Source organism: Lissotriton vulgaris, chromosome 1_2 (assembly GCF_964263255.1).
Source record: "Lissotriton vulgaris chromosome 1_2, aLisVul1.2, whole genome shotgun sequence".
NCBI lineage: Eukaryota > Metazoa > Chordata > Amphibia > Caudata > Salamandridae > Lissotriton > Lissotriton vulgaris.
This window is the reverse complement of record NC_141686.1, coordinates 94085749-94112470: the sequence shown is the minus strand read 5'-3', so window position 1 is coordinate 94112470 and position 26722 is coordinate 94085749. Positions and strand designations below refer to the sequence as shown.

Sequence of the window (26722 nt, the reverse complement as noted above, 5' to 3'; positions counted from 1 at the left end):
TCCCTCGGGGCGCAGCGATATCTACATGCTACCATCTCATACAATTTAAGTATTTACACCGTGTGTATTACACGTGATCCAGACTCTGAAAAATGGGCATTATCCAATCCCTACGGTGTGGTAGGGAAGAAGGAACATTCCTGCACACAGTTTGAAGCAGCACGGCTCTGCAGCCATTTTGGCGAATGATATCGTCCTGTCAGGGTGAAGTATTATTCTGGGATCTCCTATTTGACCCAAAACATTTCCTTCTTCATAGCACTGAGGGGATAGGTGGCAATAGGTGCAAACAGCACCTGCTATTCCTGGCCCTTTCTATTGCTAAACACACCATAGCCCAGTTGTGGAAGGGAATGTCCCACCCGACCATGGGTAAACGGAGAAAAGAAATGGAAAGCTGTATGGGGCAGAGATTGCAGTGTTTTAGGCCCGGGGCTGCCCTCAGAAGCATAGAAAAATATGGGCCCGCTGTGCGGAGTATCGGAGTATAGACATACCTCGCCTTCCATCGTTAGACCTTGACAGGGATTGCCACACGCATGAACGACAACTAACCTACTCACACTACAGTATGCTACGGTCTGTATTCTTGTTAACGTAAAGTCTCTACATTTACTGAAATTTGGGGATGTCTGCACTAAGTTCATGTTGATCTACCTGCAGGTTGTGCAGTTGTTGCGTATGTCAAAATGCTATGGGACTCCTGACTTATGTTATGGCCTAATTGCACATTTAGGGCGAAGGTTACTTACCAACCAAATCTTCTAGGCACCCGACTAAACACTGATTATTGCTATATTTTACATTTAAACAGGCAGTCACAAGTGAAGTTATCTTTTAGGCACTAGGGTCATGATTTGAATGATGCAGCAGGCACAGTGGTACCAAGCCAAAAGTTGTCATAACTCCACTAAACACCAAATATTGCTATATTTTACTACCAAACAGGTAGTCTTAAGTGCAGTTATCTAGCAGACACTAGGTCCATGACTTCAAAAGTGCAACAAGTGCAGAGGAACTGGGGCCAAAGGCTCTAGGCACCCTACCTACCACCGATTACTGCTATATTTTACAACTAAACACGCAACCACAAATTCAGTTTCCAGGCAATAGGGTCATTATTTTTTTGGTGCAGCAGGTGCAGTGGCACTGGGCCCAAAAGTTTTCAGAAAACCTCTAAACACCTAATATTGCTATATTTTATGACAGTCACAATTGCAGTAACCTTGCAGTTAAAAGGGGCTTGATTTGAATGGTGCAGTAGAAGTAGTGGAATGGGGGCGATTGGCTCTAGGGACCCCACTAAATGCAGATTATTGCTACATTGTACTACTAAACAGGCATTCACAAGTGCAGTTACTAGGGTCATGATTTCAATGGTACTGCAGGTACAGTGCAACGGGGCCAAATATTACTAGAACTCCTCTAAACACCAACTATTGCTATATTTAACGACTAAACAGGCAGTCACAAAAGCACAGTTTCCTTGCAGGCACAAGGGTCATGATTTGAGTGGTACAGCAGGTGCAGTGGCACCTGGGCCAAAAGTTGTCATAACTCCTCTAAACATCATATATTGCTATATTTTAGTACTAAGCAGGCAGACACAAATGCAGGCACTAGAGGCATGATTGGAATGATGCAGCAGGTACAGTGGCACCAAGACCAAAACTCCTCGAAACACATAATATTGCTCTTACACCAATTAATTGTATTATGTTACTCTTTCATTTAATTTATCAAACTTTTACTATTACTTATCCGCACTATACCACTAATAGCAGTATAATATATTGCCTTTTTCTACACAAACAAGTCATAAAACTTACAGCTACAACTTACAACACAAACAGCTTATTATTAATCATATAGGAGAAACCTAATGCATTTACCAATGTTTGTTATTAGAAGATATGTGTACTGTAGTCACTCTTAGGAAAGCATGAATTTTTATTTTTAATGTCAGTTCAGTCCAGAGCCTATTCGTACAAATTGCTCATTGATTCTTTTTAACCTACTTAAATTGAGTTCAACTGATTGTGAGAATAAACTAGTACATTGTGCTTCCTACCTCAAATTGTATTTTATTCAGCATTTTAACCTTTGTACCTGTTGGGTCTGTTGCAAAAAATATATTATTGATTTGCTGAATAAAAGTACCAGACTGACTGAGTTTTAAAATGACAAAAGAGCTATATAATCATGCACAGACTATGCTTCCTCATAATCTAGTTCATCCTGCCATATAGTTTAGTTTTCCATTGCCTCATAATTGTTTATTTTGGAGATAGCTTCAGGGCTGTCCTTCTTGGAAGCTGCATTCTACAGCTCTGTTCTTAAAAAGGAATCACTGAACTCCTTCACAAACATCTTCCACTTTTTTTGCCAGATTTCAGTTGCTTTGGCTTTCATCTCTGGGGACATTGCGCTGTATCTGTGAATAAAGAGAAACACTGGTCAAGCCTAGTTTTGAAACACAGATTTTCTCAACAGCAACACCTATGGTGGAATAAAACATCAAGTTAATATTTTATCCAGTCAGAATCAAATAGTTTTATAGGTAAAGGAAAACAGAAAAGACAGATTATTATAAAAGAAAGTTTATTGATGTTATCAGTGTAAAAATGAGTTAAAGAAACATCTGAAGCCGGGTTAATGAAGAAGTGGGAGGTGTACCCATTGGAAGAAGAACTCTTAGGATGATCAAATCTGGAGAATTGGGGCTAGAGTTGCAATTGGGGTGTCGCCACATTCAGAGGGAGTAGTATCTGATGTGGGAGTAAGTTATGGAGTGGGGTAGGGACTGAGTCAGGTGTTCAGTGCCAAGTGTAGTGCTAACACATTTCAGACACCGGTTGCATGAACATGAACAACTTAGAGACCAGTGGTAGTTTGCGCTATATAAAAATAAAATAACATAACAAAAAAAAAATAACATAACATGTATTTACAATACAATATAGTGTTAAGCTACAAACTGGCACACAAGTAGACCTTCAGGAGGAGCCATTGATGTACAAAAAGATAACATCTTCTTGTCCCTTGTTCCGCATGTTAATGGGAATGTGTGAACTGGAACATGTCAGCCTAGGGCATCAATCCTGACAACACAATAGCCTCCAGCTAAATACCAAAATGGGGTCAATAAACTGCTGTGGTGAGGCCTGGTGAGCAGTTGAAATATGCATTAGCGTTTAAGTGTTTTCAGTATTATTTCAGATACTATCATATTGAAAATCAGAGAGAATGACAAGACATAGGGCTTTGGATAAGTAGCATTACATATTTTTAAGTCAATATTTGGAGTCACATTTGAGACTGAAGAAAAGAAAGGATTGCAATTGGCCTGCGAAGTGGCATACAAGAAAGGTTATATCATTAATACAATACCCTCTAAGTTCCCACTGAAACAAACAGGAGAACAATAAGTTAACCAAAAGATAGGAATGAATTTCCTTGAGTACATTTTCCAGAGAAGTTGAATAATAGAACATGTGATTATGACCATTAATTGAATAGATATCTTGACATGTACTTTGTAAAAACAACAGGAACACAAACATCATAAAATATCAGGTAATGTTATTTGTTTTTAAAAGTGAGGTTAAAGTACTGATCTAACAAAAGTGATAATATATCTATAACATGTAGCATTGTAGTATTTTGATATAAATGTATTTATGTGATTTTTTTAAACTCTTTTTATTAACAGTGCTCAGTCTGATTGACATATCCATCCATAGGTCACATTGCATCGGATAAACAGGCAGTGTAAGGCATACAGAATAATCACAGTTAGCCAGCATCAAGACAATCACAGTGGAACTCATTACCCTAGGCCTCCCCCATCCCCCGGTATCTTCTCCAAGGCCCCCATATCTTCTTCCACTTTTTAGGGCAACCCCTGCTCTTATAAATGGTCTCTTCTGCCCTTTGGCACCAGTGCAGGTCCCGCTCCCACTGGTCCAACGGTGGGGGCGCCAACGCCACCCAAGCCCTGGCGATATTCCTTTTGGCCACGCCAGCCACCAAGGCCAGCCAGAGTTCCCCATGCCTGCTCCAATCAGTGGGTCCCTTTATCATTAAAAGCAGCCATTTGGGTTCGTTCGGGACCGGAGACCCCACCACCTCTGTCATTAGGTCCGTGACCTTGGTCCAGAAGGTAACAATCTCTGGACAGTCCCAAAGAATGTGGTAAAAAGACCCTTCCCCCCCCACATCCCCGAGCACACAGAGAGGCCTGGCACCCCCCCCCCATGTATACGACAGAGTGTGGGGGTAGTACACCCAGTGCAGAATTTTAAGTTGCACCAACCGGAACCAGACTCTGATCACAATTTCCCGCAGGCTTTACAGGGCGTCCCGCCAATCGTCGTTGTCCAAAGGGCCCAGATCCCTCTCCCAGGTCGCCCTTGATGACACCAACAGGTCCGGCATATTGTTGATTAACTTGCGGTAGATCATGGACATTGGCCTGTCCAGAATGGGGTCTAATAATAACCGATCCTCCATGGGGGAGTATTCCGGGACGGACATGCCCCCTCGAATATGGGACCGCAGTGCGTGTACAAGACGCATGTAGTGATAGTGCTGCGAGGCCAGCAAGTCATATTCCTTCTGCAAGTATGCAAACGAGCGTAGGGCTTCACCCTTCCACACGTCCCCCAAGTAGTCAATGCCAATAAGTTGCCAGCCCTTAAAGCCCTGCAGCCTGGTCACTTCACTCAGCTGCTCCCTAATCCAAAAGGGAGTCCGGCCCGTCAGGGACTCCGACCACACTAGAAATCGATTAGCTTCTTTCCAGCACTGGACCACTACTCTGGTGTGTGAGGGCAAATCAGTGTACAGTAGAGACTCGCATTTTCCTCCCGGCATTACTGAGAAATTTACTTTATAGGCCGGCTCAGACCTATCCGTGTCCCAGTCGTTTACCACCTGGAGTTGGGACGCCCAGTAGTATAACTGCACATCCGGAAGGGCCAGCCCACCGTCGTACACCCCCCATGCCAGCTTACGAAGCATGATCCGTTGGGCACCCCCATCCCATAGAAGCGTCCGAACTGCCTGAGACACCCTCTTAAAGAATCCCGGCGACACCGGATATGGGGTGTTCTGGAAAATATACAGTAGGCGGGGCAGTGCCAGCATTTTGAAAATGTCCGCCCTGCCCATCATGGATAGAGGTAGTGTGCGCCAGTGGGTCACATCGTGAGTAGGCGCCTCAAATGGGGCTCGAGGTTTCGAGTGAAAAACTCTGCCTGTCTCTCGTAATAAATACTCCCAAGTACTGGAAACCATCACTTGCTACCACCGCCGGGCATCTGGATGATAACCGCAGAGGTGGGCCGGACAGAGGAAAGATGATCGATTTTGACCAATTGATCCTGTAGCCCGACTAGCTTCCAAAGAGTTCAAAGCGGTGTATTGCCTGCGCCATCGACTGGTAGGGCCTAGCCATGTAAAACACGATGTCATCAGCATATAGGCTAATTCGCTCCTCCCACTCATCAGTAAAAGCCAGGCCTCGAAACGAGCAATCCCTTCTAATCCAATGCGCTAGGGGCTCCAATGCCAGGGCAAATAAGAGGGTGGATAGAGGGCAGACCTGTCTCGTACCTCGCCGGAGCTGAAAGGCTCTAGAAAATGTGCCATTCACCCGCACCATAGGTTGATTGTACAGAAGGCGCACACAACTGCAGAAGATCGGCCCGAAGCCCAACCTCCGCAAAACCATGAAACGGTATGGCCATTCAATACTGTCAAATGCCATTGATGCGTCCAGCACCCTCAATGAGATCTGCGTGTCCCCCACCCCTTCCGTCATGTGCAGTACGCCATACATACGTCGCAGATTGTGCCTGGTACTTCTGTGCGGCATTAAACCTGACTGATCTATGTGGATCAGGTCAGGCAGGATCGGGAGCAGCCTGTTCGCCAGGACCTTCGCTAGTACCTTCGCCTCCATATTTATGAGGGACATTGGCCGGTAAGAGGAGCAGAACTCAACTGGCTTGCCTTCCTTGTGTATAACCACAATTGTGGTCTCTCTCTGGTCTGGTGGTAGTATGCCTACCTGACGTGCTTCTAGGTACATCCTGAGGAGGGGCCCCGTGACTATACTTGATTGTTTCTTGAATATCGCAACCAGCAGCCCATTAGGACCTGGGCCTTACCCGATTGCAGGGAACTGAGCGCGGCTCCCACCTCCTCCCCGGACAGAGCCGTCTCCAGGACTATTTATGTGAATTATTCACTCTTGATAAAGCAGTTTACATGTAACAAATATCAGCTTAAGTGTGTAGACAAAGTTTTAATATATCTTGAAGTTTGAAATCATTACTTTATGATTAAAATACATGATAAGAAGAAATTATTTAAGTGCATATGCTATTTCATTTCTGAACTGTTAGTGAAATCACCAATGTATCACGGTTCACCTAACATTTAATGAAATAATGAGGCCTTGAATTTTGATAGGTGTGTAAAGACAGAGTGCCATATTTGGGACCTGGAAATGTAAAAAGAGGTTAAGAAGTAGAAATCGGGGATCAGGTGGCGAGACCTCAGCGGGAGGACAACATAGTCTATGGTGGGTCTGTTTCCTCAGGGACTTCTGCAACTTCTTTCACCAATGAGAGACCCCATTCACCATGTGAAAGTAAGACAATTGTGAGCAGTGTTGTGCCCATCAAGCCTGCAACTCATAATGTAAGTCACTACATGTGGCTGAGCATCAAATGAAGGATCATCTTTTTTTTTTTTTAAAAACCTTTATTGTTGCATTCAATAAAAATACAAGTATGGGCCTACAACCGCGGGGGCCAGCCGCTAGACAAATTAAAATCTCCGACATCACAGTATGACACAGCTCATCAGCCGACAACCCAAGGGTCCGGCAGCGATTCAGGATAAAACTTGTATTAGAATGCACGACTGGGTTCCAGGATGAGACAGAGGTTTCATTTTATATTTTATAAGAGAGGATCAGGTGCCATACAATCAAACAGAATGCGGGGGACAGGGTAAGAAACAGGATATGCATGTAATAACCACTATAATGGAGAATTGGCGCAAGAGCATAAAGATCGGTACAAAAAAACACACACTATACATTCCATGTTGCGCCAGTACTTGGATCCTGCCCACCCAGGAATCAGGATATCATAAAAGCCTAAGCACGAAATACAAGCGCACAATAAGAATCCGAATGATTAGTAGCTATACTGATCCTTTAAGAAAAGAGAGAGAAGGAAAAGAAGGCCATAGAAAATAAAAAAGGCAACATTTTTTTTTTTTTTTTAAAACCCCAGCCCCCCCACCCCTGCAAATGGCTACAGCCTAACCCCACTAGCAGCGTGCCTGTCACCCCTAATAACTAAGCCCCAAAGGTAAGAAAAGGAACGGAGGAGGGCATATCCATGTGGGCTCCCAGCCCCTATATACCCCCCCCCTCTGAAACAGCCACCCCCTATCACTAAAAGACAAGTTTATGACAGCAATATAGAAGAAAGTAGAGGGTACCGTGAGACACCGCCCAGCCTCTTAGAGCAAACAGTTGCAGGTCCAACACTTATGTAAGCCACACTAACCCTTCCCGACCCAGTCGATCTTAACCTTGGCCCTTCCAGGCAAGAACACGAACCCCTCCCAGCGAGACCCAAAGGCACGCAAAGAAGCAATAAAGAAGAAAAGAGTCATCAGAAAGCAGCCCATGGCTACCAGCAGGCAGTGAGTCCACAGGAACTGTAGACGCAGACGAACTTTCCCTCCTAGTTGAACAGTCCCAATGTATCTTGCACAGGAGTCGTAGCGTCACCAGGCAAGGAGAAGATGACCACAAAATGAAAGGAAAGTCACAAACAAAAGTCTCCGGGAGGGGAACGCCTGGCGATATCTCCAAAGCCGGTGGTGGTGGAAGGTTCAGCAATACTGTGACATCCTCGGGAACACTGTCTCCCAGGGCACCATCCGATGGTTCCAATACGTGTTTCCTCACGGGGTTCTCGCACGGAGCCAAAATGGCCGTGGTATGAACGGCTGCAGATTCCTGTTCCAACAATAAGGCTGGGCCCGGTTCCACCAGGAGCATCTCAGATAGGCGCGTGTCCAATTTGCTCAACAAAGTATCCACATGTGAGCGAAATGCCCAAAGTTCTGCCCGTATTGACCTCAGCGATGGCTCATGCACTGTTCGATCCATATTCTCATGCCCGATATCAGTCACAATCACCTCCCCGGGTGAATCTGGCATCCTCGGGGGGGACAGACAGGACCACGAACGTGCAAATGCGAAGGGTGACCAGTCTTTGTCCGCAGCCACTGTCAATCCAGTTAAGGCCGCAGGCCAGAGACCCCGAACCACCGAACCCCGGCGGGCGCAAACCGGGACCGCGGGATGGGGGCCCCCACCCGCAGCCGGCAGCAAGCAGACTCACCCCTCGGTCGATGCTGAGCAATGAAAACGATTGCTGCCAAATTCGGGCTGAATTAAAGCCTCCACTCCCGTCGACCGGACCCAGCCCGATTCTCTTGGCCGATGTTGTTGCACTACAGCCCGGCTGTGAAAGTACTCCAGGCCCCGGCTTCACCGCTGGAGTAGGCCGCAAACCTCAACTCGATGGAACTTCGTCACACAAGCCGATAAAAGTTTCCAGATTTCACCATCGGAGTGCGGAACAATTCATGCACACAGACTAGGCGTAAAGTCAGGATAATATACAGGATATTGTGGCGGGTTTCGGAGGTCGGCGGAGCCGGGATCCTAAGCAGCCATCTTGCTTGCTGACGTAGCTCCTCCCCCGAAGGATCATCTTTATGTGTGCGTTTTACATGAATTATCTTTTTGATTTTTGGACATGCGTCTGCTATGTTTCCGCTTACTCTTAGTTAAAATTACGTCCCCAACATCGAAGACAGAAACACCACTAATATTTTGGAGAAAACTCATTTCTGCTACAGTTGTAAGTAGGCTCTCTAAAGAATATAAAACTCCCATTGCGGTGGCACTTAGGTTTGTTATCAACTAACCAGCAGTTTTGTCCCTTTTTACAACTATTGATCGTAAATACGACGGCCATTTACTGACCCAGTGCCAAATAAACCACACCTACCAAAAAATCTTTGCTCAAAACATGTAGGTTTTGGCTAGATTCTTAATCTTCTCTTGGTGTCGGCCCCTTTTTTCTAAAAAATATCACGTATTTTGCTCGCTCACACATTTGGTGATACCTATAAGCCCTCTGCTGAGATCTTGTGCTTTATGGTTCTTTCTCAATCTACTCACTGTAAATATCTGGTACACACTTTTTCTGATGAGCTGCTATCTTAGTTGCAAGCTTTTTGTTTTTTCAGTTTTTTCAGCACGAAAATATTTGTTTTCGAATCATGAATTATGTCTTTGGTTAGTTATACAGCATAGACACTTACCATTGTATTGTATTATTGCAGATACCTAGAACCCCCATTTCTTTCTTGGAAATTGTTTTTCGGCCCTGATGAAGGTGATAACATCATGCTTTCACCAAAACGTACGTAGGCCAGCTACACACATCTGAAAATTCCAACTTAAGAACATTGCCAAAGAAAGGATTTTTTCAAAATCAAAAAGATGGACTGATGCCCTTTTTGAATGTATTTTTATAAGACAAATTGACTAGTGTCTCAGATGTGTTTGTCTTGTGAATATATTTGCAAAGTATGAGAGCCAGTATGTCTGAGAGAAATGAACGGAGAGAAAGGGTGTATGAGAGAATGAGTTTGATTTCACTTTTGCTCTGTTCTTTTCTTGTGGGGGTTATTAACTTATACAAACATTCATGAATGGAGAAATAATAGAATGTGATTTCTCTTCTGTATCTTTGTATGACATTGTAAATAATCTTATGCTTTGTATTTTGTGAGAACAAATATTTTTATATTCAAAAAAGAAATATATATATAATAAAAAATGCTTTTTGATAAATAAAACACAATCCAAATAAAAATCAATTCTTTCTATTTTCTCTTGTATCTGTGCTGTATACTAAATTACTACAAGCAGAGCTATTGCCAATAGTTAAATCAGATAGGTTAGACTAGAGGATGCTTCAGTTTGTATTTCCTTTATCCCCCTCCTCTTGGACCTCAAATAATCAAGGGGTACCTTAGCTTTAAAGCAGTCCCCTTACTCTTTCCTCATATTTTTCCTGGGATGATCATGCTATATCTCTTTCTCCAGATAAGTTTGTTGTGTCTTGAGGAAGACAAGTTCTGAATTTACAACCAAATAGCAAGTTGGCCAAACTCTTCCTGGTCATCCTGTGCGGGGTATCAACATGTCTAACACAACACACCCTAGAAGTGGGACTGCTTTACTTTGGCTACCCGCATACCATTCCTCAAAATGGCCGTGAAGTGCTCAGTGCATCCAATAGCGCGGGGACACGCCGAGATGGCGTTACTGAGCGCTCTATAAGCTCTTTATTATTATTATTATAGCTTAGGGTCATAGTGGTGTGATTTTTTGGTTAAGGAAGCCCATACATTCAGAAAATTCCTTTAACACTGGGCCACTGAATGGCGGCCCATTATCTGATTTAACAACTATGGGGATGCTGAAAGTTGAAAATATTGTATTTAAAGCAGCAGCAGCTGCGTCTATGTGCTGCAAATAGGCATGACTTTAAGGAATCTAAAAACTTCATCAGTAATCATGAGTCTGAGTGGCCAAAGAAATGCATGGTGACTTATTTCCAGATCTCCCTGAGTATGTCTATGATTGCACAGAGTATTATGTTTCCTCGGAGTCTGGCAGACGCGGAAGGAGCCAAGTCTCTGCTTCACCATCTGCGAATGGAATCCACACCTTTTATCTCAGCAGACGTTTGCTAACTATGTTGTGACCCGGTGCTTTAAATGTGCTGGTACTCACTGGCACTATTTCCACTGTCAAGGAGAGTACCGGTACTCGGGTCAGATAAATAAGGTGGGCCCTGGACTGGTGCCCGAGGTCCAGATTAGTGCAGTTTTTTGGTAGCATTTTGGCAGTTGCCGTATGTATTATTCGGATGTGGCATGCTGCCCGATGGCGCCTGAACGGCCTATTGGAGGCCTGCCACAGGGGCAAGAGGGCCTCTTCTCCCTTTCTAACCAGATGGAGGCTCTCCTTGACCTCACCACCCCAATACCAGGCATTCATGCTGGGACCATGGGGGAACGTAGGTACAAAGGGCCATTCTCACCCCTTGGCCTCCCACTGGAGTCTGACTGGCTTTATCATTACTCACTTGCCCCTGCGATTCCACTCCGCCTGCCTGCTGGAACATTCAGTCCATGTTGGGCAGGGGTGAGGTGGTGAAGATGGCTTATGCAGCCTCCCTGGTGCCCAGGTGAGGTGGGAGGAGGCCAACTGACATTCCCATTGGAGGCCAGTATTGTTCTTCCCCTGACCTCCACCCTGCTTGACTCTGCACATACTCGGCACCCTGCAGTGCTCATTGCCTGCCACTGCAAGCTCTCCAGCCGTTGGGCCTCCTGCCAAGGGGAGAGGAGGAGAAATGAGGGTGAGTGGAGGTGAAGAGTGAGGGGGCAGGAGCAGAGAGTTTAAAGTAGAACAAGGTAGAGAGGCAAGGGGTAAGCTCAGACAGAGATATGGAAGAGATCCAGACAGCTCTGGAAAGAGGTAGAGAGGCGTGGAGAGGGCAGATTAGAAATAGAAAGACTGATGAGAAAGACTGATAGGATACAATTGGAGTAACAAGAGTGGGACAGAATTAGCTACACACGGTAGAGAGGTGAGTGCAGGAGGGATCTCGAGTTTAGAGATATTAAGACAGATAGAGAGTGTGTGTTTGAGAGGAACAGAATCAGGAGGTATTTCAAAAGAAATTCGTGGAATGCTTGTTTGTGTGTGTGCACTCTTGAACATTTTAGGATTGCGCCAAATGCAACTAAGTAGTAACATTAGAAATATTATGCTATTAAGAAGCTGCACATATTACAAAACAAGGAAAGATGAACATTTGGTGTTGGACCTTCATTTTGTATAACGAGTTAACACATTTTGTTTGGATTGATGTTTTGTTCTGTCCCGCTACAAGTGTAAGTGCCAGTCTCTCTCTCGTCCTAGAGCACATTGAATATTAGCCTGAAAGGGCTAAAAGTACTGTTGATGGCTTGGCACAACCAGGGTTTTTATTGTTAATCTGCACATGTGGAAATCTATCCACGCCCCCTAGCTCAATTTGATGAGTACCTGCACTTATTTTTCCCCATTTAAAGCACTGCAGTGACCCGTATGAGGTTGTTCATCAACTGCATGGCTCAATGCTTGGGGAATCATGAGGGGAGTTCTTCTGAGAAACAAAATATTAATTTGAGCTGCAAGCTGACCCTTCATGTAGCAAGAACTACGCAATTCCTGGAGACTGTAGCGTAGATGCACTTTTTTGACACTTTACAATTCTCACCATTATTATGTATTGATGAGTTCAAGCCACTACTCGAACAGTGAGGTCTTCCTGTGAGGCCTTGACAATTTTGATTGTGTCCAAGGCGAATGGATGATCGATCTTGCTGAAAGTTGTTCTACTGTGCATTTGATGCCGATTGCTACCGTTGTCTAAAGGGAAAGGTGATATAGACATTTGCAGATTTTGATCCTTTCCAGGCTTGTGACTGAAGGTTAAGCAATATTCTTGCAATCTCAGTCCACACTGTTCGATATGAGGGGAGAATCTTAACTTGGTGATAGGTCACTACCAAGAAGTCCTTCCCACAGAGAAACAAATGGGAGTGAACAGCGGCCTGTGTGACAGCCACACATTTCTACTATGTTTGGATGCATTTAGTTTCTATGCTTGGACATCTGGTGCATGAAGTGAGCCACCCAGGTACATCAGGTTCAAGATCACGATTGGCCAGGTTGGCACTGAGGTCAACAGGACTTATATTGACAATAACAACTGTGTATAATTAGCCATTTTCTCGACTCGAGCAATGGAGGACCTAATTGTTTCAAATTTGGCAAGACATCACTAACCCTGGGTGTAGTTTGTGTAGTAGGGCTATGCGTAGCTACGCGAAGTACATTTTGCACGCCACACCTAGCGACGTGATATGCATAGCGCGGAAGGGACAATGCTGTTCACACTGAATGCACAGTGCCGGATGCTTGTCCGCACTCTGCAATCAATGCAAACGGCATCTTGCACAGTGCAAGCGGTTGTTTTCTGCCGCTCGAGTAGATTTGTACTCAAGTGGCAGCTTTGTCAACTCTGACTGGTAGTTTTTCATCGCGAGCATACGCGACCACTCGCAATGAGAAACCTGACCTCCCCGTGTTGAGAATCTTGACTGGAGGTTTATTTTTACAAGCGCCCGATCGGCAACTTGATGTTGCTGATCGCGAACGAGGAAAAAGTTTTGCAGGAATGTTGATTTTGCTCCCTCGCGGTCGCCAACTTGACGTTGAGGATCGCGAGCAAGCAAAAAATGCCCGCTACGCTATGCATTTTTGCACTGTGCTACGTGCAGTTTGCGTAGTGCATAGTATCGCAAACTACGCACGCTCCGTGAGCATAGCGTAATACTACGCCCAGGGTTAGACATCACTAAGTGTCTGGTATTTTTGAGAAGTCTTGTGCTATTGGTATGAATTGAGGAAGTGACCCTATATATTATTAATAACTCTAAGTATGTTTTAATATTTTTAGTATACTATTGCAAACTCCTGATTTCTACGCCCCAGCACTCTCGATACCTTCTCAGTAATCTGGCCATGCCTTCTCAATGGATTTATGTAGAACCTAAAAGTGTTCACATATCTGTTGTTCCGTTTATTTTATCCAATCTCATTCACATCCATAAGAATTAAAGCTTCTACAAATAGAAAATATTATGGCCAGTGATGATTGAATCTCATGGGTTGCAAACAGCGCAGGTGAAGCAATCGCTTCTTCTTCTAAGCTAAAATAAATTACACTGACGCTTAGAATGTCCAAAGGGGATTATTTTTTGGCAGTGTCTGCAAGAAGGGAGTTGTGAAGACAATGCACCCAAGCGACAAAGAGTAAGGTAAATAGAGTCAAATAATGAGACTTACTTCAGGGAGTTTAAAGACAGTTGTTTTAAGGTTTTCAGGTCGCTCTTCATCCCTCCGATTCCCATGAAGACTTCATAAAAATCATATGACAAGCCTTTGGATCCGAAGAAGGGCGGACTATCATTGCTGATCACAATAGGGTGTCCCTGAGCCATGGGAGCTGCAGCTGGGTGGTTCCTCAGATCCGAGACTAGCATCAGAACCTGTCAAAGGAAAGAGGGAATGTCTATTTATACAGATTTGTACAGCATATGTAGCATGAACAAGTGTGTTGATTAAAGCGTTCTGGCATTTATGTCCTTAGGGAGGTTGAGATTGAGGCTATTTTATCAGTAACCTTTGGAGGAGAAGACACTATTTTGAGACTGTTGAGGTACCTTGGCCTGTGAGGCCATTGAAGGTAATTCAGTACAATGTAAGTTATATAAAGAGGGTAGAGGAGTTGATGTCACGATAACCTAGTACGAGGGAGTGGGCCTGGTGGGGTATGTCCCTTAACTGTCCCTCAAATCAGTTCTCAACTAAGTCCTCTTACGGAATACCTTCTTTCCCTAGACTCGCCCGTCTCCAATGACGGTTGTAGCTTCATCACCGTGGACACATTTCGGTATCTGGACTCACATACGCAAGCCTCATCTGCTTTTCGATGCACATACGCAAGCCTCATCTGGTTTTGTATGCACATATACAAGCCTCATCTGCTTTTAGATGCACATACGCAAGCCTCATCTGCTTTTAGATGCACATACACAAGCCTCATCTGCTTTTGGATGCACATACGCAAGCCTCCTCTGCTTTTGGAAGCACATACGCAAGCCTCATCTGCTTTTGGAAGCACATACGCAAGCCTCATCTGCTTTTGGAAGCACATATGCAAGCCTCATCTGCGCTCCCTCCTCTAATTCCAGCTATGGATAGGGTCTATGAAATTTAAATCCACAGGAGACTGCAGGCTGTTCTGCAGAACATCAGAGGCCGATGATGTGTCTGGGCTGGACTTTCTGGCTTCTGTGCTAAAAGGGTTTATGTTTTAACTTCTCTTTGTATTATGTATGATTTGTACTTTTGTAAGCATTAATGACTAGACTTATTTCAGCCCCTCGATTTGAAGAAGATAGAAAAAAGTAAAGTCTCAAGCATACTCCTTATTTCCTGTGACCCAAAGTTATTGAAATCTTTCATTCTACAATACACAAGATGTCAAATGTAATACTTGAGATAGCGTGGAAAGTAATATTCCCTCTAATTATTTGTACGGATGTGCACTAATGCAATTCTTCTGTGCTGTTGATATAAAACAAAAGTCACTATGAAAGTGAGAACAATGTATGGAATCATATTTGCGTTAAAATATCTTTCTAAATACATTTCTAACTTATCACTACTGCTCTTACATTACCTTGGACTCTTTCTCATTTGTAATTGTAAATCGTATTTATGTAGCGCTTAGTGCTCTGACGAGGAATTGAAGTGTTTTATGGCGAGAAGCGCACTACTTTGAAACCCAAGATTAGAGTTTAGTAGTGTAAGAAATTAGGTTACTGATTGAGGGGGCGGGGGTGAACCCCTTCTCAAGCAGCTACCGCAAGTCTTTTCAGTGTGAAATTAATAGGTAAACCTTAATTTAGCCTGTGATCAATACTTGGGTAGCTTGGCACATGGCAAACAGGCTCAACTTAAAGGCAATGTGTATTGTGCAGCAGTTCTAACAGTTATATAGTGAAAACACACCCCAACCAAGTCAGAAAAATAGAGTCATTTTTAATAAATAAAACAAGCCCAAGATGACAAAATCCAATCAGTAGAAATGTGGAGTCTGTCGTCGTCATTAAGGGTTCCGTTAAGGGAGATTCGAAGACCTGCATCACGGATGTGTCAAGCAGTGGCAGTTCCGAAGAGGTGTGGGCTACGGAGGGGATGCATGTCTTTGCAATAGGCCCAATCCACGCTGCAGCGAAGATGCGCCGGTTTTGCTCGGGGTTGCGCTGCGCAGCAGAGGAGATGTATTGGTTCCACTGGTCACATGGGGGCTGGCAAGAACATTAGGCCCACCCCCAAGTGTCCAGGACTTGGGTGGCACTTCTTGGCAGGATACACTCACAGATGGGAGAATTTATACACTTAGAAGATTTCTCTTAATCATTGATATTACACAGAATAATTGATTAAAATAAATAAAGTCTTCACAGTCGTCTGGAATCGGAATATAAATAAAAATAACAAATTAAAACAACTAAAGTTGTCACCTTTGTCACACTTACCAGCATTAGAGTCTTTTCTTCCAAATATTTCTTGTTGCATGCATCAATAAAACATCTTTGTTAACCTTTCCTTTAGCTGTATCTGTTTCTGAAAAATGTAAGTTTCTGTAGCACTATCCTTGTTTGAATATACGTGCTCTTTGTTTACAGTCTCATTGCGAGTTCCTCCAGTCAGTGTGCAAAACCAACATCAAGTGTGTAGAGTTTGTGATATCCTGGGTAAATGTGTTAGATATGCATCAGCCATTCCAGTGGCGGCTCCTCCACTAAAGTGGAGGAGAATCGCCCTGCAGGAAGAAGAGAATGATAACACCATGCTAATATCATTTTATTTTTCCTTACTGGCTTTGTTGGTGCGGGGCAGGGTTAGGCTGCCCTCTGAGCGGGGGAAGGAGTGGTGAGCACTTTCTAAGTGCCCATGACTTTTTGACCTGCCGTCTTGGGCTGGCCAAACAGTCATGCGCTCTTAGCATGCACTCCACCCGGCTGAATTTCACAGCCTAGTGGAAAACATGTACAGCATCCCACTCCCTGTATGAGCTTTGAAGCACGGTGCTCAGATCAATCATGACGCTGCTGCAGCGTTGTGATTGGCTAGGGGAGTCTGGGAGCCTGTGCGCTTCCTGTTCGTGCATAGGACAGACAGAGGAGAGGCGGCGTCCGACAGGTGAGTGGATTTTTCTTTTTGTGTGTTTTTTTTGTAATTTGACTCACCACTACTGCCATGTAGCAGCCGCTACTCAATTTAACTGTGTTCTCACTGGATTCAATTGTCTCTTCTGAGCACAGATTAAGGACAGGTAGTGCACACAGTCATGTCCCTCAGATGTTTCTTTGTTTATAACTTGTGAAATATTTCACAGAGAATGTGCTCTCACAGGTAATTGTATCAATGACAGAATCTTTAACTCGTGTTGACAGAAACACACGCAGGAATTCACACACACCAGCTCTTCGTGCTCATCACAGTTTGATCATATATCCTTGTGGGACGAGGATAAACAAATATCTGATTCCTTTATATTGATACGGTGCAGCAGTAGACATTTACATCCACATGACATGGGCAGCAGGAGGTCAGCTGATAAGATTAGAGTGCGCAAGCAGTAGCTGGAACGTGCTTTCAGATCATAAAAGCACTGAGGAAGTTTTTTGATCGACTTCCGTTATCGGCGAGGAAAACAGTCGCAGTGGCCTTAATAAATTCTAGGCTGGATTATTGTTACGGCTTATATGCTGGATCCAACAAAACCGTCCTCCACAGGTTACAAATGGTCCAAAATGCGGCGGCCCGCCTTGTACTGCGTTGGCCCCATAGGTCTTCAGCCTCAGCAGCACTTAACACCCTCCACTGGCTGCCAATAGGTAAAAGAATTTTGTTCAAAATTCTTATAATTACCTTTAGGGCATTTCATCAGCAAGGCCCAAAATACATATGCAATGGGTTTAAAAGACATCACCCGACGTGCTGTCTGAGGTCTGCCAGTCAGAATCTACTCACACCCCCTCGATTCAAGCTGGCTACAAAAGGTGGTAAATCCCTTTTTAGGTCTCGCTAGACCTATTGTTATTGGGTCGGCTTTCAAGGGAGGTCGACTGGTGCACGAGCGCCGATTGCACATCGTGGACGCGCACGCCCAGCCCCCCCCCCCAGCCGTGCACATCTCCAGATTGCCAGCCATGCTTCTCAGTCTCGCGCTCACACACACTGTATACACCCCCCCACCTACTCACGTGCACACACACACACTGCATACACACACGCTCACACACACACGCTCACACACACACGTGCACACACACCCCCTCCCCCCCAACCTGCTCACGGGCGCACACACACTCGAAGTGCCCATCTCTGTCTCGCTAGCCTGATGCACCAAAAACAGCCCCCCTACTCACCGGGCTGACTCAGGACTCCCCCCGCTGCTCTCCAGGCCGGTCTTTCCTCCTCAGGTGTGTAGGGTCAGGGGCTCAGGCTCGGCAGCAGACGGGGCTCTCCATGAGCACTGGAGCCCCGACGTCCGATGTGATGTGCACGCTCACGGCACATGGAAACGCGCGCAGCGTGACTTTGAGTGTGGGCCCGTACAGCTGAGGTGCATGCTCCCGACGTTATCCTTCACTTGTTTAATCGTTTTTTTTTTTTAAATGGCCTTCGTTTTAACGTTTTTTTTTGTCGCGGGGCACCGTTTCTTACTGCAGAATCCTCTTTATTGGCACAAGTGCGTCACTGAAATATAAATTAATAAAAATATTTTCATTTTGCCGGACGGCGCTCGCTCCCGCCCGCCACGCCCCCTCCTGCGCTCGAGGTTGCACAAGGAGGAAGCACGTGGGCAGCTGGTGTTCGGAGCTACAAAGGGGCAGGCGAGCCCGTTGGTGATATTTATGTTCCTTTGTGGGGTGCCCTGGGCTGGGAATGTTGTGTGTGCGGCTGATTCCGTGGTCTTGTTCGTGCAAAGTGCATCCCTGGAGCTGCCCATGTGTTTTGTCTTGTAATTACCTATTGTGACGGAAGGCGGCCTCACTGAATGCTCATCATATATGTATGTACTTGTGTGCATATGCAAATGTATATAATTGGGGTCTATTGTGCTTTGCTGATGGTACTGATCTGTTGGATTTTCATGATGCGCTCAGGTTGACGCGTTTAATACATCGCAAAGTCCACAACTTCGTCACCTTTAACATCGCACGTTGTTGCAACCCCAATGCATTGATTGCAATTGGCAAGTACATAACTTCTCAGACGAGGAAATCGTAGGTCATGACAACACGTCGAGGCGCGGACAGAGGCACAGTGATGAGAAGGTCGCCACCCTGCACAGATCGCTATAATGATGTGCAAAGGTGACCAGCTGGAGTGATGGGGCTGAGCAAAGCAGACAGGAGCAGGCAATGGATTCTGAATGCAAGAGGTTAAGAAGGGGAGGGGAGGGGGGGGAGGGGCTGGCGTGGCAGCAGGTGAAGAGCGAAAGGAGGCAGAAACAAAAAGCGCTGCAAGTCTGAGAGCAGTCAGGCGCCTCCTTCCAGTTTTGGGAGTTAAGTGTGTTCCGGTTCAGAGGGGACCGACCTGGTCTAGCAGTTCGGGCTGGACTACTCCTGGCCACGGTTGCTTTGCACCCCAGCGCCTCGACTGGGGTGCCAACCGCTATAATAATGCAATAACAAAACAATGGGGGAGAACAAGTGTAGGCGCAAGGGCAGGGATTCTGAATTGATCACACTTCTACAGACCCTCAGAGGCACGGGCGACAGGCATCGAGTGGGGAGCGGACCAGGGATGATTTAATGAGGTACACTTTTACTTTATAGAGGGCACACCTAATCTGGAAAAAACGAAAACCATAATATTGTGGAAGCGGTTGTAGCAATGCAAAATAAATTAACTGAGTAGGGAGTTCAGCTGGTTAATGTATCTGCTACAGGAGCGCACGTGCGTTCGCCTAGCTCAAGATGAAAACTGTGAGGGGCAAACTCAAATTATCTTTAACGCGATTAAAACCATCGAGAAGGGGGGTCCCAACACCTGTTTGTGTACTGCTTTCTACAACTGCAAGAATAGCAGCAAGCGCTTTTTAAAAACCTTTATCGACCCAACTTGCACATTTTATTACGAGGGACAACATTCCGGAAAAATCTAAAAACAGTAATCTTGTGTACCTGATACAATTATCAGAGAGAAAGAGACGTGAACATTGGATAATTTTAACCCAGTGCACTAAAGCGCTTCGATGCCAGCTATTTTTACAGCATCAAACACAGTAGACGGCTCTGCTTAAAGAAATTCCCTTTTACCGTCAGGCAACAGGGTGGAGGCAGGAACTACAGTTATTCATCCAGGATCACAAGCATTGCTCAAGTGAGGGAGCCCAGAGTAAAACCGCAGTTTTCTAGCTTCATTGATGGGGATTTAGCACGGAAACCACGTGTCGCCCGTAGGCAGAGTGCTGAATGCAGCCGTTATGAACTTCACTTTTAGCCGGCGCAGCCACGTTCCGTCCTAGCTCACCCTGGGTTCCACCCCGGGACTTCCATCTCACAGGTTCTCCCTGCAGCCACAGTTCTGGGATAGGAGGGCAAGGAGCCTGCCCTTTGAAGTGGGGTTTGCAGCAGAGGGCTTTTCACAATGTACTGAAATTTAGACATATGAAAGGTCGACAGTGAGAATTTAAGAAAATAAAACAACCTCTGTTGCCGCCACTCAGCTGACCTCAACACCTCCCCCCAACAGACTTCTTGGCCTTTGCCTAGTAAAACTCGAACCCCTTTAATTAGATCCTGGTGGAATGGCGGTGACACAGGAAACTCTGCAGGATCTATGTTAACAGACTCATGGTTGGTGGAAACTCCCTGCAGGTGTAACGGTGGCACCTTTATACCTGTAGGAAACCCCCAGCAATGTTTCCAAGCACTAAAGAATTCTGGAGTGCAGGCATTCATCCACCCATCATTCATCCACCCATCCTTTCATCCATCCATCCAACCATCATTCATCCACTGATCTTTTCACACATCCATCCATCCACCCTTTCATCCATCCATTCATCCACCCTTTCACCCGTCCATCCATACATCCTCCATTCATCCACCCATTATTCATCCATCCACCTTTTCAAACATCCATCCATCCAACCTTCCCTCCATCCACCCATCCTTTCATCCATCCATCCACCCATCCTTCATTCATCCATCCACCCTTTCATTCATCCATCTACCCTTTCATCTATCCATCCACCCATCCTTCATCCATCCACCCTTTCAACCATCCACCCTTCTTTCATCCATCCACCCTTTCATCCATCCACCCTTTCATCCATCCATTCATCCACCCACCCTCTCATCCATCCATCCACCCATCCTTCATCCATCCACCCTTCTTTCATCCATCCACCCTTCTTTCATCCATCCACCCTTCTTTCATCCATCCACCCTTTCATTTATCCATTCACCCTTTCATTTATCCATTCACCCTTTCATTCATCCATTCACCCTTTCATCCATCCACCCTTTCATCCATCCACCCTTTCATCCATCCACCCTTTCATCCATCCACCCTTTCATCCATCCATCCTTTCATCCATCCATTCATCCATCCATTCATCCATCCATCCATTCACCCACCATTCATCCACCCACCTTTTCATACATCTATCCATCCACCCATCATTCATCCACCCACCCTTTCATCCATCCAACCATTATTCATCCACCCACCTTTTCACACATCCATCCATCCATCCACCCGTCATTCATCCACCCACCCTTTCATCCATCCACGATCTTTCATCCATCCATTCACCCACCCTCCATGCATCCACCCTTCATGCATTCACCCTTTCATCCATCCATCCACCCATCATTCACCCACCCACCCTTCACCTACCCACCCTTCACCTACCCACCCTTTCATCCATCTATCCACCCATCACGAAACACCTTACAATAATATCGCGTGACTGTATTAATAGACACTGCTATTTATTTATTATAACACTCCTTACAATGCAGTCAATTAGAACAGAGGAATGTTGCAGTCAATTTGAACACCGAGCTTCCAATGCAGTCAATTTGAACAGCGTGACTGTATTAGCTTGACTGTATTAATTGACTTTCCAACACTGCTTACAATGCAGTTATGTTAACTTTAGTGCCGGAGCATGGCATCGAACGTACTTTCCCGTCTTTTGTGCCACTATGTGACATCACGCTTACTTTTCCGTCTTTTTATGACTTCATTTGGAGCGTGCGTGTGTAGAATGCAGTCAATTTTACTTTTGTGCCGGAGCGTGACGTGACAGTGCGCTTACTTTCCTGTCTTTTAATGACTGTATTTGGAGCGTGAATGTATACAATGCAGCCAATTAGAACATCGCATTAACGTTTACATCGTAAAGTACGTTGTTGAGGCTTTCGTTGCTATGCATTACGATGTAAACGTTTAAGCGTTGCTGTGCCTTGCGATGTAAACGTTATTGCGAGGTTCTAATTGCGTTGTAATGTCCTTGCGAACTGATCACTTCGTTGTGATCATTCTAAGAATAAACCAGAAGCTGGAAGAAAGGCAGTTAATTTGGCTGTCAAATGTCAATTTACAGTCAAAGGTCATCCCGAGGTTTTTGACCTCTGAAACGGGTGTATGACACTCACCAAGCTCTGAGGGCCACCAGTTTGGGGACCAAGCAATGGGATTAGCGCCCAGCATCAATACTTCGGTCTTACTGCCATTAAGTTTAAGGCAGTTGGATTGCATCCACGAATTAACGTGGCGCATGCAGTTATTGAAGCGGGCGGCAGTTTCCTCCACTTTGTTGGTGACTGAAATAACTACCTGTGTGTCATCCGCGTAATACACTATTGAAAACCCGTACTGTCTTATCACTGCTGCCAAAGGTGTCACATAAATGTTGACAATTTTTACAATGTTTACAAATCTGCACAAGATCCGTGGAATATTAAACACATTTTTCAAAAACGATTTGTGCATTGTGTCTTCTGTGATTGTTTTACTCTGCTCCACACTTACTCAATTCACTCAAATGTGCGGTAGTGGACAGATCACTACATTTCCTTGTGCCTCGTGTCCCCTTCCTGTGAAAAATAGATGCGGTTCGAAGCACTCCTACGCCACTGTTAAGCGCCATATCCATTAACTGGCGACAGTAGTTGTTTATTTGGGTGTTTCTTTTTTTGTTTAAAAGTTACATGGGAATTACTTTACCTAACAAGCACTTCACGTTTAAATGGTACTCTCCGAAGACCGAAGTAGCGGTAGAGTGTATTTATTTGGCGCAAGAGGTACTTTTTTCTGCTCTGGTTTGTGTCTCTGTGTAGCAGAGTTATGTGTACAGCGTTGACAAGCTCAGTGGTATGTTACATGAAACGCGCATTAATCTGCAGAGCTGCCAGTGTTTTGTTCCCAGGTGTTCATTCCCGCTGTGGCCTCAACATAGAGACTGTGACCAGGTAGTAATATATGACAGGGTGACTTCAATAGTTAATCAAAAGAGGACTAGCTGGGATGGGGTTGGTATGATATTATATTGTAATCATACTGGTGACTCAGTATTGTTTTGTCAGGGGGAGATGGCACCTGTTGGGTGTCTTTAGAAAGCCCTCACCCACCAACCTAGTTGGTGGCATGCTTCATCATCGGGCCCACCCAGTGACACCTAGCGTGTCCCGGGTGTGCTACGACGCCTGGCTACAGCGGAGCAGGTATGTCACTGTGTGTGCGGTGAAGGGTGTTAAGTAAGTGAGTTTAAAACGGCTTGGCGGAGGTCCCAATACCTGAAGGGTAAGAATACTTTATTAAATGGGCCTCCGCCAGCGGTTAAAAATAAGGCAGTGGGACGTTGGGGGCGGGTTACGACCTCCTACGTCCTTTGGTGTGTCAACATGTTTCAGCCAGTGCCTTATCTGTAATCTGGCTTTCTTCAGGACTAGTAAAAATGTGTGTGGTTAAAATAGGGGTTGTGTAGTGCAGGCTATGTGTCTACACGCCCTAAAGTGTATCTAACTGTGAGAGGGGGGGGGATTCCCTTCTCAAGATCACGCTATTTTTAGGTAGGTCAGACTTCAAGGTTATTGAAGTGGCATGGGGTTGACCAGGATTACTGGTCAGAGCCGGCGTGGGACCTGTTGTGCCTCCTTCGCAGAACCGGTTCTGCGAAGGAGGCACAACAGTAATCCTGGTCAACCCCATGCCACTTCAATAACCTTGAAGTCTGACCTACCTAAAAATAGCGTGATCTTGAGAAGGGAATCCCCCCCCTCTCACAGTTAGATACACTTTAGGGCGTGTAGACACATAGCCTGCACTACACAACCCCTATTTTAACCACACACATTTTTACTAGTCCTGAAGAAAGCCAGATTACAGATAAGGCACTGGCTGAAACATGTTGACACACCAAAGGACGTAGGAGGTCGTAACCCGCCCCCAACGTCCCACTGCCTTATTTTTAACCGCTGGCGGAGGCCCATTTAATAAAGTATTCTTACCCTTCAGGTATTGGGACCTCCGCCAAGCCGTTTTAAACTCACTTACTTAACACCCTTCACCGCACACACAGTGACATACCTGCTCCGCTGTAGCCAGGCGTCGTAGCACACCCGGGACACGCTAGGTGTCACTGGGTGGGCCCGATGATGAAGCATGCCACCAACTAGGTTGGTGGGTGAGGGCTTTCTAAAGACACCCAACAGGTGCCATCTCCCCCTGACAAAACAATACTGAGTCACCAGTATGATTACAATATAATATCATACCAACCCCATCCCAGCTAGTCCTCTTTTGATTAACTATACATATAAACCGGGGATCTGGACTAGCTATCTGGTCCTCTCTCTCCCTCTTGATACACGCACAGGGTGACTTCAATAACATAGTGTGACATCACCTAATCTAAAATGAGGTTTTAGCATGAAATAAATAACACAGCATCATACCACTACACGCAACATCATTCAACTGCACAGAATTATACTCTACACAATACCACATAAATACAGCCCACATAAACCACTGTCACATAGCAACACTCCACATAGATACTACAGACTATGCCACACAATTTCAAGCAGCATAATTCTACTCAACTCTACAGTTTCACCCCACACAATTCAACTCCACACCTTTCCATTTCACACCACATAATTGGACACCAAACCACTTCATTCAACTCAACAACACAATTACACAACACACCACATATATCCAATCCATAGCACCAAATTCCACATCATGCCACAAAATACAACACACCAAATAATTAAACTCCACGACATACCACACCACAACACAAAATACCATTACACATAATCACACTTCATAACTCACAATCCCATTCCATGTAATTCCAGTATGCTCAATAACACATAATTAATATCCACACAATCCCACTGCACACTATGCCACTGAATTCCACTACACAAATCCACTCCACACCACACAACTAACAATACCAATTCAACCCACATAATTCCTCTTCACACCACATGATTCATCCACTCCAAACAAAAACATATGGCTAAAAGACATTGTCATTTACAAGACCAATAGCTCTAACTCTCACAAATGCGAGACTGTTGCATTGCAAATGCTTGTTGTACTAGGCACCAAGGCCTGGAATAAGCTTCCGCCTTTTTTACGTTCATTTTCCCAAGAAATTTCTTTCAGGAAGGCATTAAAAACCTGGATATTCTCTTTGCCCGATGCAACATGTAGGGCTTTGGTGTAATTTGTGGTGTAGAGTGTAAGTCATCCTTTTCCCTCCAACTCCTCCATCTGGGTTGGGCGTGCGCCAAGATACTCCTTGGAGTGAAAGTAGCGCTATAGAAATGTCTCTTACATTACATTACATTACAATATGAATAAATCGATAGCACATAACGTGCTGCCTCCTCTCGGTTTCCCTCAAAGAGATTATGCGTTCTTTCTTCCCTGGGGAGTTTATATAATCATCACCGATGTTGCACTTTCTTCTCCTCAAAGTAACGACAGGTAACATAAGGTACATTTAGGGAGTTTACTTAATGAACTCCCTATAGAGCGGCCTCCCATCCAACGGCCCTGGTACAACTGATAACTTTCTGAAAACATCTCAACTGTTCTTGCAAGGAACCTATCTTACTGAACATTTCTTACAACAGCACACAGCCAATTTGTTTATTGGACCTACTGTTACCACCATTCATGAACCACAATATGTCTGCTCTCTCTACCTTGCTCTCTGCCTCTCTCTGAGACCGTGGGAGAGAACATGTGCCCTGCTACAGGCAAAGAATTGCTGCACTATTAGATATCTCCCTTTGATGTTACACAGCTAGATTAAACCTGATGTTTTTTAATATAAAACCACCTCTGGTTTGTGAGGGCCTGTTGCATTCTGTTTTTTTCCACAGAATTATAAAAAGTCTATTAAAAAAGAGTCTGTAGATTGCTATAATGTAAAAAGAGAGACTACTTGTATATTCAGATACATAAGTTTTTATGATATGAAAATCTTATTGCACAGGTTGTTGCCATTAGTAGTGACTGAAGAAATTTTTTAGTGCGGTGAACGAATTTAATGTGCAAAGGGTCAGACTTCCATCCTTCATATCAGAGACCAAGACATTGAAATGCAGAGTCCCAAACCCACCCTTTTCAACATATACATGACACCTCTCGCCAATATCATTCGATCACAAGACTTCACTGTCGTGTCCTAGACCGACGAGACACAACTTATCCACTACCTGACGGGCAAGACAACCACCACCAGAACTGACTTCACTAACTCCATGACCATGTAAACCAACTGCTTGCAGCTCAACTTTGAAAATACAGAATTACTAGCCTTTGGCAGCAAGAACCTTCCATGGGACTCCACCTGGT

At 44.9% G+C, this 26722-nt stretch overlaps 1 protein-coding gene across 3 annotated transcripts in view; it reads right to left on the bottom strand.

Annotated features, from left to right (window-relative positions):
* Positions 1-1932: 1932 nt before the first annotated feature.
* Positions 1933-26722, bottom strand: part of LOC147733978 (adenosine deaminase 2-like) — a 514604-nt gene continuing 489814 nt past the window's right edge. For 2 of the 3 annotated variants that reach the window (XM_086952888.1, XM_086952887.1), the window contains one exon: positions 1933-2434. In XM_086952888.1, coding sequence (XP_086809014.1) covers positions 2323-2434 — 112 coding nt within the window. In that variant the 3' untranslated portion in view covers positions 1933-2322. Of the gene's footprint in view, positions 2435-14080; positions 14284-26722 lie in introns of all 3 variants that reach the window. The other variant, XM_086952884.1, reaches the window with a different exon arrangement.